The sequence below is a fragment of the Bombina bombina genome, chromosome 2 (genome assembly GCF_027579735.1).
Source record: "Bombina bombina isolate aBomBom1 chromosome 2, aBomBom1.pri, whole genome shotgun sequence".
NCBI classification, from domain to species: domain Eukaryota; kingdom Metazoa; phylum Chordata; class Amphibia; order Anura; family Bombinatoridae; genus Bombina; species Bombina bombina.
The window spans coordinates 367,512,420-367,525,287 of NC_069500.1; the positions used below are offsets into that span (position 1 = coordinate 367,512,420).

Genomic DNA, 12,868 nt, shown 5'->3' on the forward strand with positions numbered 1-12,868 from the left:
ACCTTTCATCCGGGTGAGTGGGAACTTCATCCGGACGTGTTTTCCAGCCTGCTTTTCAAGTGGGGTCAGCCGAAATTAGATCTCATAGCATTGCAACAGAATGCCAAGCTCACAAGATACGGGTCGAGGTCCAGGGACCCCCAGGTGGAACTGATGGATGATCCCTTGGATCTTTAATCTAGAATGCCTGTTTCATCCGTTTGCTCTTTTTCCTCGAGAAAGGGCCTCTGTGATTTTCATAGCACCGACTTGGCCTTACAGGATTGGTATGCAGATCTGGTGGAGATGACATCTCTACCACCTTGGTGTCTTCCATTGAGGAAAGCTCTTCGGATTCAGGGGTCCTTCCTTCTCCCAAATCTAGTTTCTCTGAAGGAACTTTTACTTTTATCCGAGCAGGGATTTTCTGACTCGGTCATAGAGACCATGAGTCAGGCTCGTAAGCCTGTAACTAGAAGGATTTATCATAAGATTAAGTGTAAATGTCTCTATTGGTGTGAATCCATGGTCTACCCATGGAGTAGAGTTAGGATTCTTGGAATTTTGTCTTTTCTCCATGAAGGTTTGGAGAAAAGGTTTATTGTTGAGTCCCCTAAAGGTGCAAATCTCGGATTTATCTATTTTGTTACAGAAATGTCTGGCGGCTGTTCCAGATGTACAATTATTCGGTCAGGCCTTGGTCAGGATCAGGCCTGTGTTCAAAACAGTTGCTCCTCCATGGAGTCTTGATTTAGTTCTCAAAGTTTTTCAAGGGGCTCTGTTTGAGCCTATGTTTTTCTTAGATATTGAGTTGTTATCTTGGAAAGTTTTTATTTCTTGTTACTATTTCTTCTGCTCGGAGAGTTTCTGAGCTCTCGGCATTACAGTATGAGTCACCTTACCTTATTTTTCATTTAGATAAGGTAGTTTTCCGTACTAATTAGGAGTTCTTCCTAAGGTTGTTTCTGATCAGAACATTAATCAAGAGATTGTTGTTCCTTCCTTGGGTTCTAATCCTTCTTCTCAGAAGGAAAGACTTCTGCACAATTTGGACGTGGTCTGTGCTTTAAAGTTTTACCTGCAGGCGTCTAATGACTTTTGTCAGTCTTATTTTTTGTTTGTGGTTTTCTCAGGAAAACGTAGGGGGCAGAAAGCTACGGTTACTTCCTTCTCTTTGGATGAAGAGTATCATATGTTTTGCATATGAGACTGCTGTACAGCAGTTTTTCGAGAGAGTTGCGGCTCATTCCACGAGGGCTGTTGCTTCCTCATGGGCATTCAAAGATGAAGCTTCTGTGGCTCTGATTTGCAAGGCTGCAACTTTGTCTTCTCTTCACATTTTTTCAAAGTTCTATAAACTTGACTTTTTTGCCTCGACTGAGGCCGCTTTTGGGAGAAAGGTTCTTCAAGCAGTGGTGCCTTCCGTTTAGGTTCCCTGTCTTGTCCCTCCCGTATTATCTGTGTACTCTAGCTTGGGTATTGAATCCCATTAGTAATTAAGATGATCCGTGGACTCATCGTGTCTTAAAAAAGAAAAGAAAATTTATGCTTACCTGATAAATTTATTTCTTTTTTGACACGATGAGTCCACATCCCGCCCTGTTTTTTTTAGACAGGTTGTGGGTTATGTAAACTTCAGACACCTCTGCACCTTGGCTTTTCCTTTCTCTTACTTCGGTCGAATGACTGGAGTGGGAGGGAAGGGAGGAGCTATTTAACAGCTCTGCTGTGGTGCTCTTTGCCTCCTCCTGCTGACCAGGAGGTGAATATCCAAAAGTAATTAAGATGATCCGTGGACTCGTGTCAAAAAAGAAATAAATTTATCAGGGAAGCATACATTTTCTTTTTAGAGATTGTTGCATTTAAAAGGATATGAAACACTCTTAGAAATAAACTTTGCATTTTCATGGGCCAAAACCTCACTTAAATATTTAGGGATAAACCTTACGAGCAATGTCAATGCCCTATATAGAGAAAACTATGTTACCATGTTCTCACAGATTAAAAAATTGTTAGCTACATGGACCAAACATAGTATTTCATTGTATGGAGGAATTGTATCCGTTAAAATTACGATTTTACCTAAAATCCTATACCTTTTCCGATCACTACCGTTGTCCATCCCTATAACAGAACTACATACCATACAAAAAGAAATTATAAAATATATATGGCAGGGGAAAAGAGCGAGAATCAACAAACACATTTTGATGAGACACAGAAGGGGAGGAGGGGTGGGACTTCCAAATTTAATCTCCTACTACTATGCAGCCAGGATAGCACAGACCATACAATGGCACAAAACCCTCAATGTCCCACATTGGGTTAAATTAGAAACAGACTTAATAGGGATAGGGAGAGTAGATAGATTACTATGAACAGATAAACAGGATAGACCCCATCACATCAAACAGTACGTGGCAATTGCACACACTATCTTTTTATGGGATACATTAACCAAGGCCTTCCCTCTAGTCAATATTAGATCCAAGGTTACACCTCTGGCCTTACTTAATTCGAACATAAGCGAACAATTTAAAAAATAATGGGAAAACAAAGGGCTATATCGAATTGCTGACTCACTCCTAAACAACAAAATATTATCCTACACACAATATGCGGAGTTGGGTACCCCCGACCAATGTACATGGTTCCACTATCTGCAACTTAAATCAAGAGTACAAGAAGTTATGGGGACAGAAAAGATTACACCTAACACCTAATTCAAATCCCTATGTCTTTTTAAAGACTCCAAAAGGGGTACCATATCATTGTTATACCCAATCTTTAACCTCATAGATAGCGTAAACAAGAATAATATAATGATGAAATGGGAACAAGACTTAGACAAGTCTTGGACATTAGAAACCTGGCTCCTGAATATTCAAAGAGGATTATCCTTCTCACCTAATGCCTTATTAAAGGAGAATTACCTAAAGGTTCTATATAGATGGTATATTTACCCCACTAGATTTGCCAAAGCAGGAGAGCTAGGGAGACACTTATGTTATTGAGGCTGTGGGGTGGTAGGGACGTATCTACATATGTGGTGGGAATGCGAGAAAGTTAAAAGAATCTGGGATTCTGTCTCAACATATTTAAGTCTAATACTAGAGAAAGAGATAATCCTAACTCCAGAACAGGCCTTACTACACTTTCCCCCTGAGGGTACACTGAAAAGACACTCTAAATTGATAAATATGATATGTACTATAACAAGAGTTTGTATAGCAAAGTTTTAGAAATTGGAACCCCCAGATCTAGCATATATCAAAAGGAGAATAGACTATCACTACAATATGGCCAGTACTACGGCCTCACTCACGCACACGAAAGATAGATTTATTACACAATGGGAACCATACATAATGCATACAGAAAAAGTTAACAGAGCTGAACGTCTAAATACTTTGAGTACCCCCAAATAGGGAAGGCCCATGCCCTTTAAAGGCTCAATCTAGAGAAACCTCTTGAGATAGATAGGAAGAATTGTATTAGTGGGAAAATAACACTAGTGACATAGCAATATTAGCCAGATATGAGAGAGCTGTTGAGAAGAAAGAGGAAAATGAGCATTGCCCAATGGGATGTGTGTAAGCTTTGCTTAAAATGTACAGGAAACATTTGTAGACTGTATTATATTTCTTTGTGTTTCATATTTTTGTCAAATTGTTATAAAATCATTAAAAAAAGATTTGAAAAAAAAAAAAAATCTTCCATGATGCAGATAGAGGATACAATTTTAATACAACTTTCCATTTTATTTATAGTATCACATTTGCTTCATTCTTTTGTTATCCTTTATTGAAGGGGCAGCAGTGCACCACAGGGAGCTAGGTGATCACATCAAATGAGCCAATCACAAGAGACAACATGTGCAGCCCCCAATTAGCAGATAACTCCCAGTATTGAATTACTGTATTCTCTTGCTCCATGCTCACAGCACTAAGGTGTTCTCCTAGCCTAGCAGTACTTACTATTAGTAGGAGGCATGGTCCGAGGTTGCAGGCTTTCAGGCTGGTTTGCGGTAGCCTCCACCACAGCCAACGGATACCTCCTGTGGGCCTGCCATCTTCCCACGTTAATGTCATTTGACTCTCAGTAAGGGTCATGGCGTAGTGTACATGTTCATCAATCGTCTTTAGTTTAAATTAAATCAAGAAAACAGTTTAGAAGGAATAGGAAATGGATTAAATACAAATAGCACCAGCATTGTGTTTAAAATATGTGTGTTAATTTCAGAGCTTTGTTCGTTGGATGCATGGAACCTGTCTTGATTGTCTACCTCAGAGGACAGAAGACGATGAGTTTGTTACCTTTACTTTCTTCAGTGACATTTCTCAGAACCCTCAGATAATAGAACAAGCCATAATCATGTCCCAGAATATGCATCGGCTTCTCAGTTCCCTGATGAAGTATCTGGAGCAGTGGAAGAAGTACCGTTTTCTGTGGAAGATGGATAAAGCTATTGCAATGGAGAAGTTTGCTATAAAGAAACCATCTTGTGTATTTTATGATGAAAAATTGCAATTCTATACCAAGTTAGCTCAGGAAGTAATTCGTCTTCCACCAATTAAGGATGAACAATGCATCAGACTATATTTGGGGCCTTTGGTCTATACTGTCCAAGAAAACGCAAGATCTTGGGTTATATCTCTTGGAAGTCTCTTGAATGAATCCGCACAGGTGGAACTGTACAACCTCAGGGACGAGTTGGAAGTATGTGGTTTTCTTTTGTTCCAGAACTTTAACAATAATATAAATTTAATTTGCTACACAGTATTTACTTACATTTTCATTGGTCACAAATTCCTCCCTGTATACATTTATTTTATGCTATTTTACATTTTGCCCTTTTTCATTGTTTTGTTAGCAAGTGAGATATCATCATTGAATAATAAATTGCAGATTGTTTTAGTAGTGACCATGTCATTTTCATTAAATAAATATTTGTTTTTCCTACAACATTGTAACATTGATTATATTTTCCATCATTATTTTGCAGAGTTTATCTGTAAATTTAAAGCAAGCTCCAAATACCTTGGATGATCTTAAGTTTGTGCTTGCCACCATCGCAAATATAAGAGATATGTCTATGATGGTTGAAATTAGAATCCGAGACATACTGGAGAGATACCGAACGCTGACAATGTATAATATTGAGGTAAGGACTGCAGCATTTCTTGCTTTCTATGCTTATTAAACAATGGATCACAACAGTAATTTTTGTGACCCATAATAAAATGGGTTAAAATACCCTGTTATATATGTGAGATACAGAAAAACAATTATCACTTTAGAATTAAAGGAACGGTAAAGTTAAAAATGATACATTCATGATTCAGATAGAGCCTTTCCAGCTTAATTATATTATCTAATTTGCTTTGTTCTATTAATATCCTTTTGTTTAAATGCATACCTAGGTAGGCGCAGGAGCAGCAATGAAAAACTGGGAGCGAGCTGCTGATTGGTGGCTGCACATATATGGCTCTTGTCATTGGCTCACCCAATCTATTCAGCTAGCTACAAGTAGTTAATTGCTGCTCTTTTAAGAAAGGATACCTAATAAAAAAGAAAAGTTTCAAAATTGTATTCTCTGAATCATTAAAGATGACCTTTGAATAATGGCATTGCAGGTATTAATATTAAAATGTCCTTTGTTGCATCATAACTAAGTTAAAATTGGTAATGAGAATATTTTAGTTTTTTTTTTGTACTGTTTTGCTTATTAATTATACATATTTAATTACTAGCTGTGTATTCCTTATTCCAGTTTGATGAAGAGGAGAAAGTATTGGCAGATAAGATTACAGTGATTTGGGAGGAACTGTTTCAAGAATCAAAGCTTGTAGACCAAAGCCTCGGAAAAGTGAAAAAAACATTTACACAGGTAATTATATTACAGTGCACCGTCTTACATCATAAGGTTCCAGAATTTTGGTGCCTGAATTAGCATTGTAGCAACACTGTAGATTCTTCACTGAGCTAGATTATTTCTTGATACCTATAGATAACAAAAGATCAGATTGAAGAATACAAGAAGGAGTTGGCGGAATTTGCAGAGCGTTTTCGTTTAGAAGGTCCTGGCTCTGTTGGAGAGGATCTTGATAAAGGTAAACTATAAAATATATGACGCTATAATCTTGTAGAGCAATCCTATTGATTGATAAAACTTTATTGAAATCTTGTTTGACTAAAATATGACAGCTACTTAAGCATTCCATTAAACACATCTGTATAGCTGTATTAAATTAAGTGTCTAGCAATACGTCTTAAATAGGAATGTTATATTTACTTCCATGTGATGTAGCAAAAATGTAAAGCTTTGTTTTGATACAGCTTTTGTTCCCAGCTACGAGTTGGTCAGTGTGTATATGTTAATTGACTCATTCAATCCATTCCCATGTTCTAATTATTTACTTAAAGGGACATGAAACCCAAATTTATTCTTTTGTGGTTTAGAAAGAGCATGCCATTTTAAACAACTTTCTAATTTACTTCTAATATCTAATTTGCTTCATTCTCTTGATATCACTTGCTGAAAAGCATATCTAGATATGCTCAGAAGCTGCTGATTGGTTGCTGCACATAGAGGCCTTGTGCGATTGGCTCACACATGTGCATTGCTATTTTTTCAACAAAGGATATCTAAAGAATTGAACAAATTAGTTAATAGAAGTAAATTGGAAAGTTGTTTAAAATTGCATGCCCTATCTGAATCATGAAAGTTTAATTTTGACTAGATTGTTCCTTTAACTCTTACATATTAATTGACCCAATCATTTCTTATTCAACCCATTCCCATTTTCTAATTATTTACTTAACTATTACATGTACAATACTGGATGAACATATGTTTATAAATCACAGTGGGGTTAAATTAAAACAAATTGATTAATGATGTTCATTGGCTCAGGGTTGCAGATTCTCACTGTGTATGAAAAGGAGCTTTTAAATTATGAAAAGGAGCGGCAGAAATTAGCAAATGCTGAGAAACTATTTGACCTACCTATCACAATGTATCCTGACCTCATACAAGTACAAAAGGAAATCACCGGTTTACGGCAGATATATGACCTGTATAATGCCCAAAAGGTAGGCTACTTTCACATGACTTGCATGTATCAACAGAACCATATACTGAAAACAAGTAGAATATAAATGCAAGTGTAGTGCTTATGATCAGTGAAGGATGTTTTTATTGTGCAATTCTTACTTTAAATTTTCAACAAGGAAATACATGTAACATAATGTACAGTGGCTTAAAAATGAAGGAACACACACTTTGTACATTATATTTTTTTTTATGTAATATGCTTTCTCTCATGAATTTAATGCACAATTTATAATTTTTTTATTTAAATACCTAAAACTTAATTAATTTATATGCTCTATAAAAAAGTTTTTAAATTTATGCAACAATGACATGACAATCAAAATAGCAGCTGGAATAATGTTTAAAAGTGCATATACAGCGCCAACATCCAAACAGATACAAGCTCCCAAAGTGAGACCACTAAAAACTCAGAAAAATAAATATAAATATAGAAAGAGGGAGCGCCAGCTATAAGCTAAAGTATCAGATTAACAGAAAAATATTAAAATACATTTATTACATTCACATAAACTAGGGTATCCTATGTACATATAACAAATCGATTGAAAACAATTAAAAAATAGTTGAAAACAATAGAGTAAGTGCCCCTCAGGAGAGAAGGGAATACCAAAACATATAAACACAAAAAAATGTGTATTAAAAGTCTCAAATGATATAAAAAGTCTTAACAAATGTCCTGTGTAACAGATCCGGTGCCCTTGTGAATCCAATTAATCCTTTGTGTATGATGGAGTATCCAAGAAATCAAAAATCAAAATAAAGATGGTTGTCAAAAATATATGATTTAAAAAAAATTTTTTTTTTGGAGAGAAGTGAATCAAGTGAAAAAAGTGAATAAGAAATCCAATAGGATCCAAAAATTGCAGTACCTGTGAAAAACAAAAATCACGTAGTGCAATAACGCTAATATGAATATAAACTTAATTTAAAATAGGCTTACCCTATATGTAAACTCGAGCAGTGACTACTTATAACATGTACATCAACGCGTTTCGGACCCAAAGCTGGGCCTTTCTCAAGATGTCTACTGCTGGTGAAAGTATGGCTTAAATAGCCTATAGGGACCAATCAAGATGGGTGAAATTTCCCGGCAATTTAAGGCGGGAAATTACACCCATCTTGATTGGTCCCTATAGGCTATTTAAGACATACTTTCAACAGCAGTAGACATCTTGAGAAATGCCCAGCTTTGGGGCCGAAACGCGTTGATGTACATGTTATAAGTAGTCACTGCTCGAGTTTACATATAGGGCAAACCTATTTTCAATTAAGTTTATATTCATATTAGCGTTATTGCACTATGTGGTTTTTATTTTTCACAGGTACTGCAATTTTTGGATCCTATTGGATTTCTTATTCACTTTTTTCACTTGATTCACTTCTCTCCAAAATTTTTTAATTTTTTTTTAATCATATATTTTTGACAATCATCTTTATTTTGATTTTTGATTTCTTGGATACCCCATCATACACAAAGGATTATTTGGATTCACAAGGGCACCGGATCTGTTACACAGGACATTTGTTAATGATATCATCACTTATTAAGACTTTTTATATAATTTGGGACTTTTAGTACACATTTTTTTGTGTTTATATATTTTGGTATTCCCCTCTCTCCTGAGGGGCACTTACTCTATTGTTTTTAACTATTTTTTAATTGTTTTCAATCAAATTATTATATGTACATAGGGTACCCTAGCAGCTGGAATAATTGAGTGATACAAAACTATATGATATAAGTATATTTGCTCGATTAACTTAAAGAGTTGCATGTTTTGTTTTAGCTTGCCAAGGAGGAATGGTCACAGACACTGTGGGCAAATTTAAACGTTCAGGTTTTACAAGATGGGATTGAAAGCTTTTTGAAGGGTTTCAGGAAGCTATCAAAAGAAATCCGCACTCTACCAGTGGCATTTTATCTTGAGTCAAAAATGAAGGAGTTCAAAGATTCAATCCCGTTACTTCTTGATCTCAAGAATGAATCCATGAGAGACAGGTTTGAACCCGTTATTAAAGTCTGACAATTCCATGGTGAATTTTGTCTAGTATTGCTGCTATGTGGTATCTGACTCATCATGTTTTACTCTTAGGCACTGGAAAGACCTCATGACCAGAACAAGTACAAGTTTTGAGATGAACCCTGATACTTTCACTCTTGAGAATATGTTTGCTATGGAGCTTCACAAGTATGTGGACGTCATCAGTGATATTGTAGCATCAGCTGTAAAGGAGCTGAGTATTGAAAAGGTATTATTATTATTATTCTTCAGAGGTAAGGGTACAATAACAAAGATTTGTGGTAAGATATAAATACATACAACAGACTAAACAAGTTAGTACCGGGAATAGGAGGGCCCTACTCTGAAGAGCTTACTGTCTACAGGTTGAGGGTGCAGAGATATGATTGGGGTATCTTGTCACATGGATTGAGGAAGCAGCAGGGATTCAAGGGAGTTCAATTTGTTTTGGGTAGGATGAAAAACAGAGGAGAGTTGGTAAGCCTCTCTGAAAGATGCACATGAAGTTACACAAGTTGGAGAGAGTCTTATGGAGCAGTGTAGAGAGTTCTAGAGGACAGGAGTGGTACATGAGAAGTTTTAAAGGCAAGAGAGGGATGTAGAAATAATAGGAGTGTAGAGACGTAGGTCACAGGTTGATCGAAGAGGGCGGGTTGGGGAGTATTTGGAGATGAGAGAGGAAATATAATTGGAAGTGAGGCTGTTGAGTGCTTTAAAGGTTAAGGATAATATTTGAATTGTATTCTAAAGTGTATGGGAGCCAAGGTAGGGACTGGCAGAGCTGTAGACTTAGGTGGATGAGTCTAGCTGATGCATTCAGGATAGGATGGAGAGGGGAAGCAGGGTTTGGGACACCATTTAGGGGTTGGTTGCAGTAGGAACTACTATTTTTGTAGTTGAGTAAGGAAAAGGCAATTTCTGGAAATGTTGCGAAGGTGGAATGTCTTAAAATTAGTATAAAAATAAAGGGCATCCACTAAATCTGGGGTTCGAGAGAATTACAACTTTTTAGAAAGGGATTCCTCAATATAGAAGGCAATGGAGGTATAATCAAAGAACATTTTTCAACACTGCTTTCAATAGTCTTAAAATTAATGGAAGATACAAGAATCAGATACAGACAAAGTTTAACTATAAGCCAAACTACATGGTGACCAGCAGGTTTACTTAAAGGAACATGAAAATCAACATTAAACTTTCACGGTTCAGATAGAGCATTCATTTTTAAAAGACTGTTCAGTTTACTTCAGTTATCAAAAGTACTTCATTCTCTTGGCATCCTTTATTGAAAAACACCTAGCTAAGCTCAGGAATTGCAATGCACTATGGGAGCAACCTGGTGATTGGTGGCTACACATTTGTCACTTGTCATTGGTTTACCATTCCGGCTCTGGAACGCACATATTTATAGTATTTTAGTATTTCACTATTGCTTGCATGTAACACACCATGACCAGAGCATTTTCATTTTGCACTTTTAAATCCCTTACCTTTTATTCTATAATAAATGTGGCTTGTAATATCTCAGGGTTACCACAGACCCGCACTTTCTGTCTTGCTAGATGTGCACAGCTGTTGTTAATACTACAGATTGAACAATTTTGCACCACTTAGAGTAGAATAGGATGACTGGAAACAATATCAACCAATTGGAACTTTTGGTAGAATCTGCTTTATCCATTTATGATTGTCCTGCTCATTAGTTATTCACAAGTGCAGATTGTGACAGAAATTAAAACCTGCTTATGCCATTAATTGGGACTGTTATCTAATGAGACAGGTGCGCTACACTGTATACAACAAAGCTGTATTTTGTCTCTTTGTAGTGACAAAATGCTGTGTAACCTAATAACAATTAAAACTCCCTTTTATGTTTAAATTAACAAATGCTTTTGTTCATGCTAATGATTTTCATTTTATATTTGTGTGCAGGGTGTTAAAGACATTGTAGACACATGGGAAAATATGAAATTTACTGTACAGAGATATGTTAAAGGTACTCAAGAACGTGGCACTATATTGGGATCTGTCGATGATATCCTTCAAATTCTTGATGATAATGCAATGAATCTGCAGAGTATCTCTGGAAGTCGGTTTGTAGGTCCTTTCTTAAACACTGTTCAGCTATGGGAAAAAACACTGTCTTTAGTTGGAGAAATTATTGAGGTAAACATTATTATTATTAATATTAAACAAATGTTCCTAAAATAATCTACTATAGACTACTTTTTTTTTTACTTTTTTCCCCCACTGATATTATCATTATTTTGGTTGATAGGTGTGGATGGTAGTACAGCGGAAGTGGATGTATTTGGAAAGCATCTTTATTGGAGGAGATATTCGATCACAGTTGCCAGAGGAAGCCAAAAAATTTGACAACATTGACAAAATATTTAAAAGGGCAAGTATTTTTTGCAATAGGCTTATTGTTTTTAATCCTCCTTTGAACTGCATTATCATTATAATTAAGAAAATACTGCAGTATGTAAATATATATATGTTAGGGGGGGAAAAGCGTATTTGCTTTAAACTCAGAAGCTAATACATTTTATATTCTCCCTGGTGATGATTTTAGAATACACAGACCTGTAACTGGTGTGTATGGGCTGTGCATGTCTTGCGTGACAGGTGTGTGCACAGTTCTCACGCACTAATCAGTAGCACTTTATGCTCTGATCTTGGCACAGAAAGGATGCAAAGGGTGACAGTCTCCATGTTAAAACAATTAAGAGGAAGCATTGTTTTAAAACTCATAAATAAAACAGTTGCTTAAAATCTTGTTGATGTTATATGGCCTTAAAGGTCCAGTAAATACAGTAGGTTTGCATAAACAACAAATGCATGATAACAAGACAATACAATAGCACTTAGTCTGAACTTCAAATGAGAAATAGATTATTTTCTGACAAATTTCAAAGTTATGTCTATTTCCACTCCCCCTGTAGCATGTGACAGCCATCAGCCAATCACAAATGCATATACGTATATTCTGTGAATACTTGCACATGCTCAGTTGCAGCTGGTAACTCAAAAAGTGTAAATATAAAAAGACTCTGCACATTTTGTTAATGGAAGTAACGAAAATTGTTTAAAATGGCATGCTCTGTCTGAATCATGAAAGTTTAATTTGACCTGAGTGTCCCTTTAAAGAGACATGAAACACAACATTTTTCTTTCGTGATTTAGGTAGAACATACAATTTCTTTCTAATGACACGGTGAGTCCACAGATTATCTAATTACTATTGGGAACACCACCCCTGCCCAGCAGGAGGCGACAAAGAGCACTCAGCAAAGCCGCCAAACATCACCTCCCTTCCCTCCAACCCCAGTCATTCTTTTTGCCTACATTAGAGTAAGGAAGTGGTAAAGTTGGGTGTCTGAAAAGATTCTTCAATCAAGATTTTTTTATTTTATTTGCAGTACCAAGTATGTGCTGTTTTTACTCCAGGGTGTAGCTGTAGTCCATTTCAGTCTCTTCAGTAGAGCATTGGTGGCTTTTAAGCAAAGGGAACTTGTGGGACATAATTCTCACTGCGCCTCCCTCATATTTAAATAAAAGTGCTGCCCTTATTATTATTATTCCACAGGTCCATGTGAGGGAAAGGACCTCTCAAACCTAGTGAGCTGCCTTGCTGCCAGGCAGATTTTATTGAGGTAAGTGCTATTATTTTTATTTTTTATTGAGGTTTTGCATAATTATAGACAAACACAAATAAGTAGCACATTTCACATGGAACATAATACAATAA

At 36.2% G+C, this 12,868-nt stretch overlaps 1 protein-coding gene across 1 annotated transcript in view; it reads left to right on the plus strand.

Annotated features, from left to right (window-relative positions):
- The window catches only part of DNAH10 (dynein axonemal heavy chain 10), a 540,282-nt gene that overhangs the window by 161,559 nt on the left and 365,855 nt on the right, over window positions 1–12,868 (plus strand). The window contains exons 20-28 of the mRNA XM_053699776.1: window positions 4,222–4,698; window positions 4,985–5,143; window positions 5,753–5,869; window positions 5,990–6,092; window positions 6,896–7,074; window positions 8,884–9,095; window positions 9,190–9,346; window positions 11,050–11,283; window positions 11,396–11,518. Of these exons, the coding sequence (XP_053555751.1) occupies window positions 4,222–4,698; window positions 4,985–5,143; window positions 5,753–5,869; window positions 5,990–6,092; window positions 6,896–7,074; window positions 8,884–9,095; window positions 9,190–9,346; window positions 11,050–11,283; window positions 11,396–11,518 (1,761 nt within the window). The remainder of the gene's footprint in view (window positions 1–4,221; window positions 4,699–4,984; window positions 5,144–5,752; window positions 5,870–5,989; window positions 6,093–6,895; window positions 7,075–8,883; window positions 9,096–9,189; window positions 9,347–11,049; window positions 11,284–11,395; window positions 11,519–12,868) is intronic.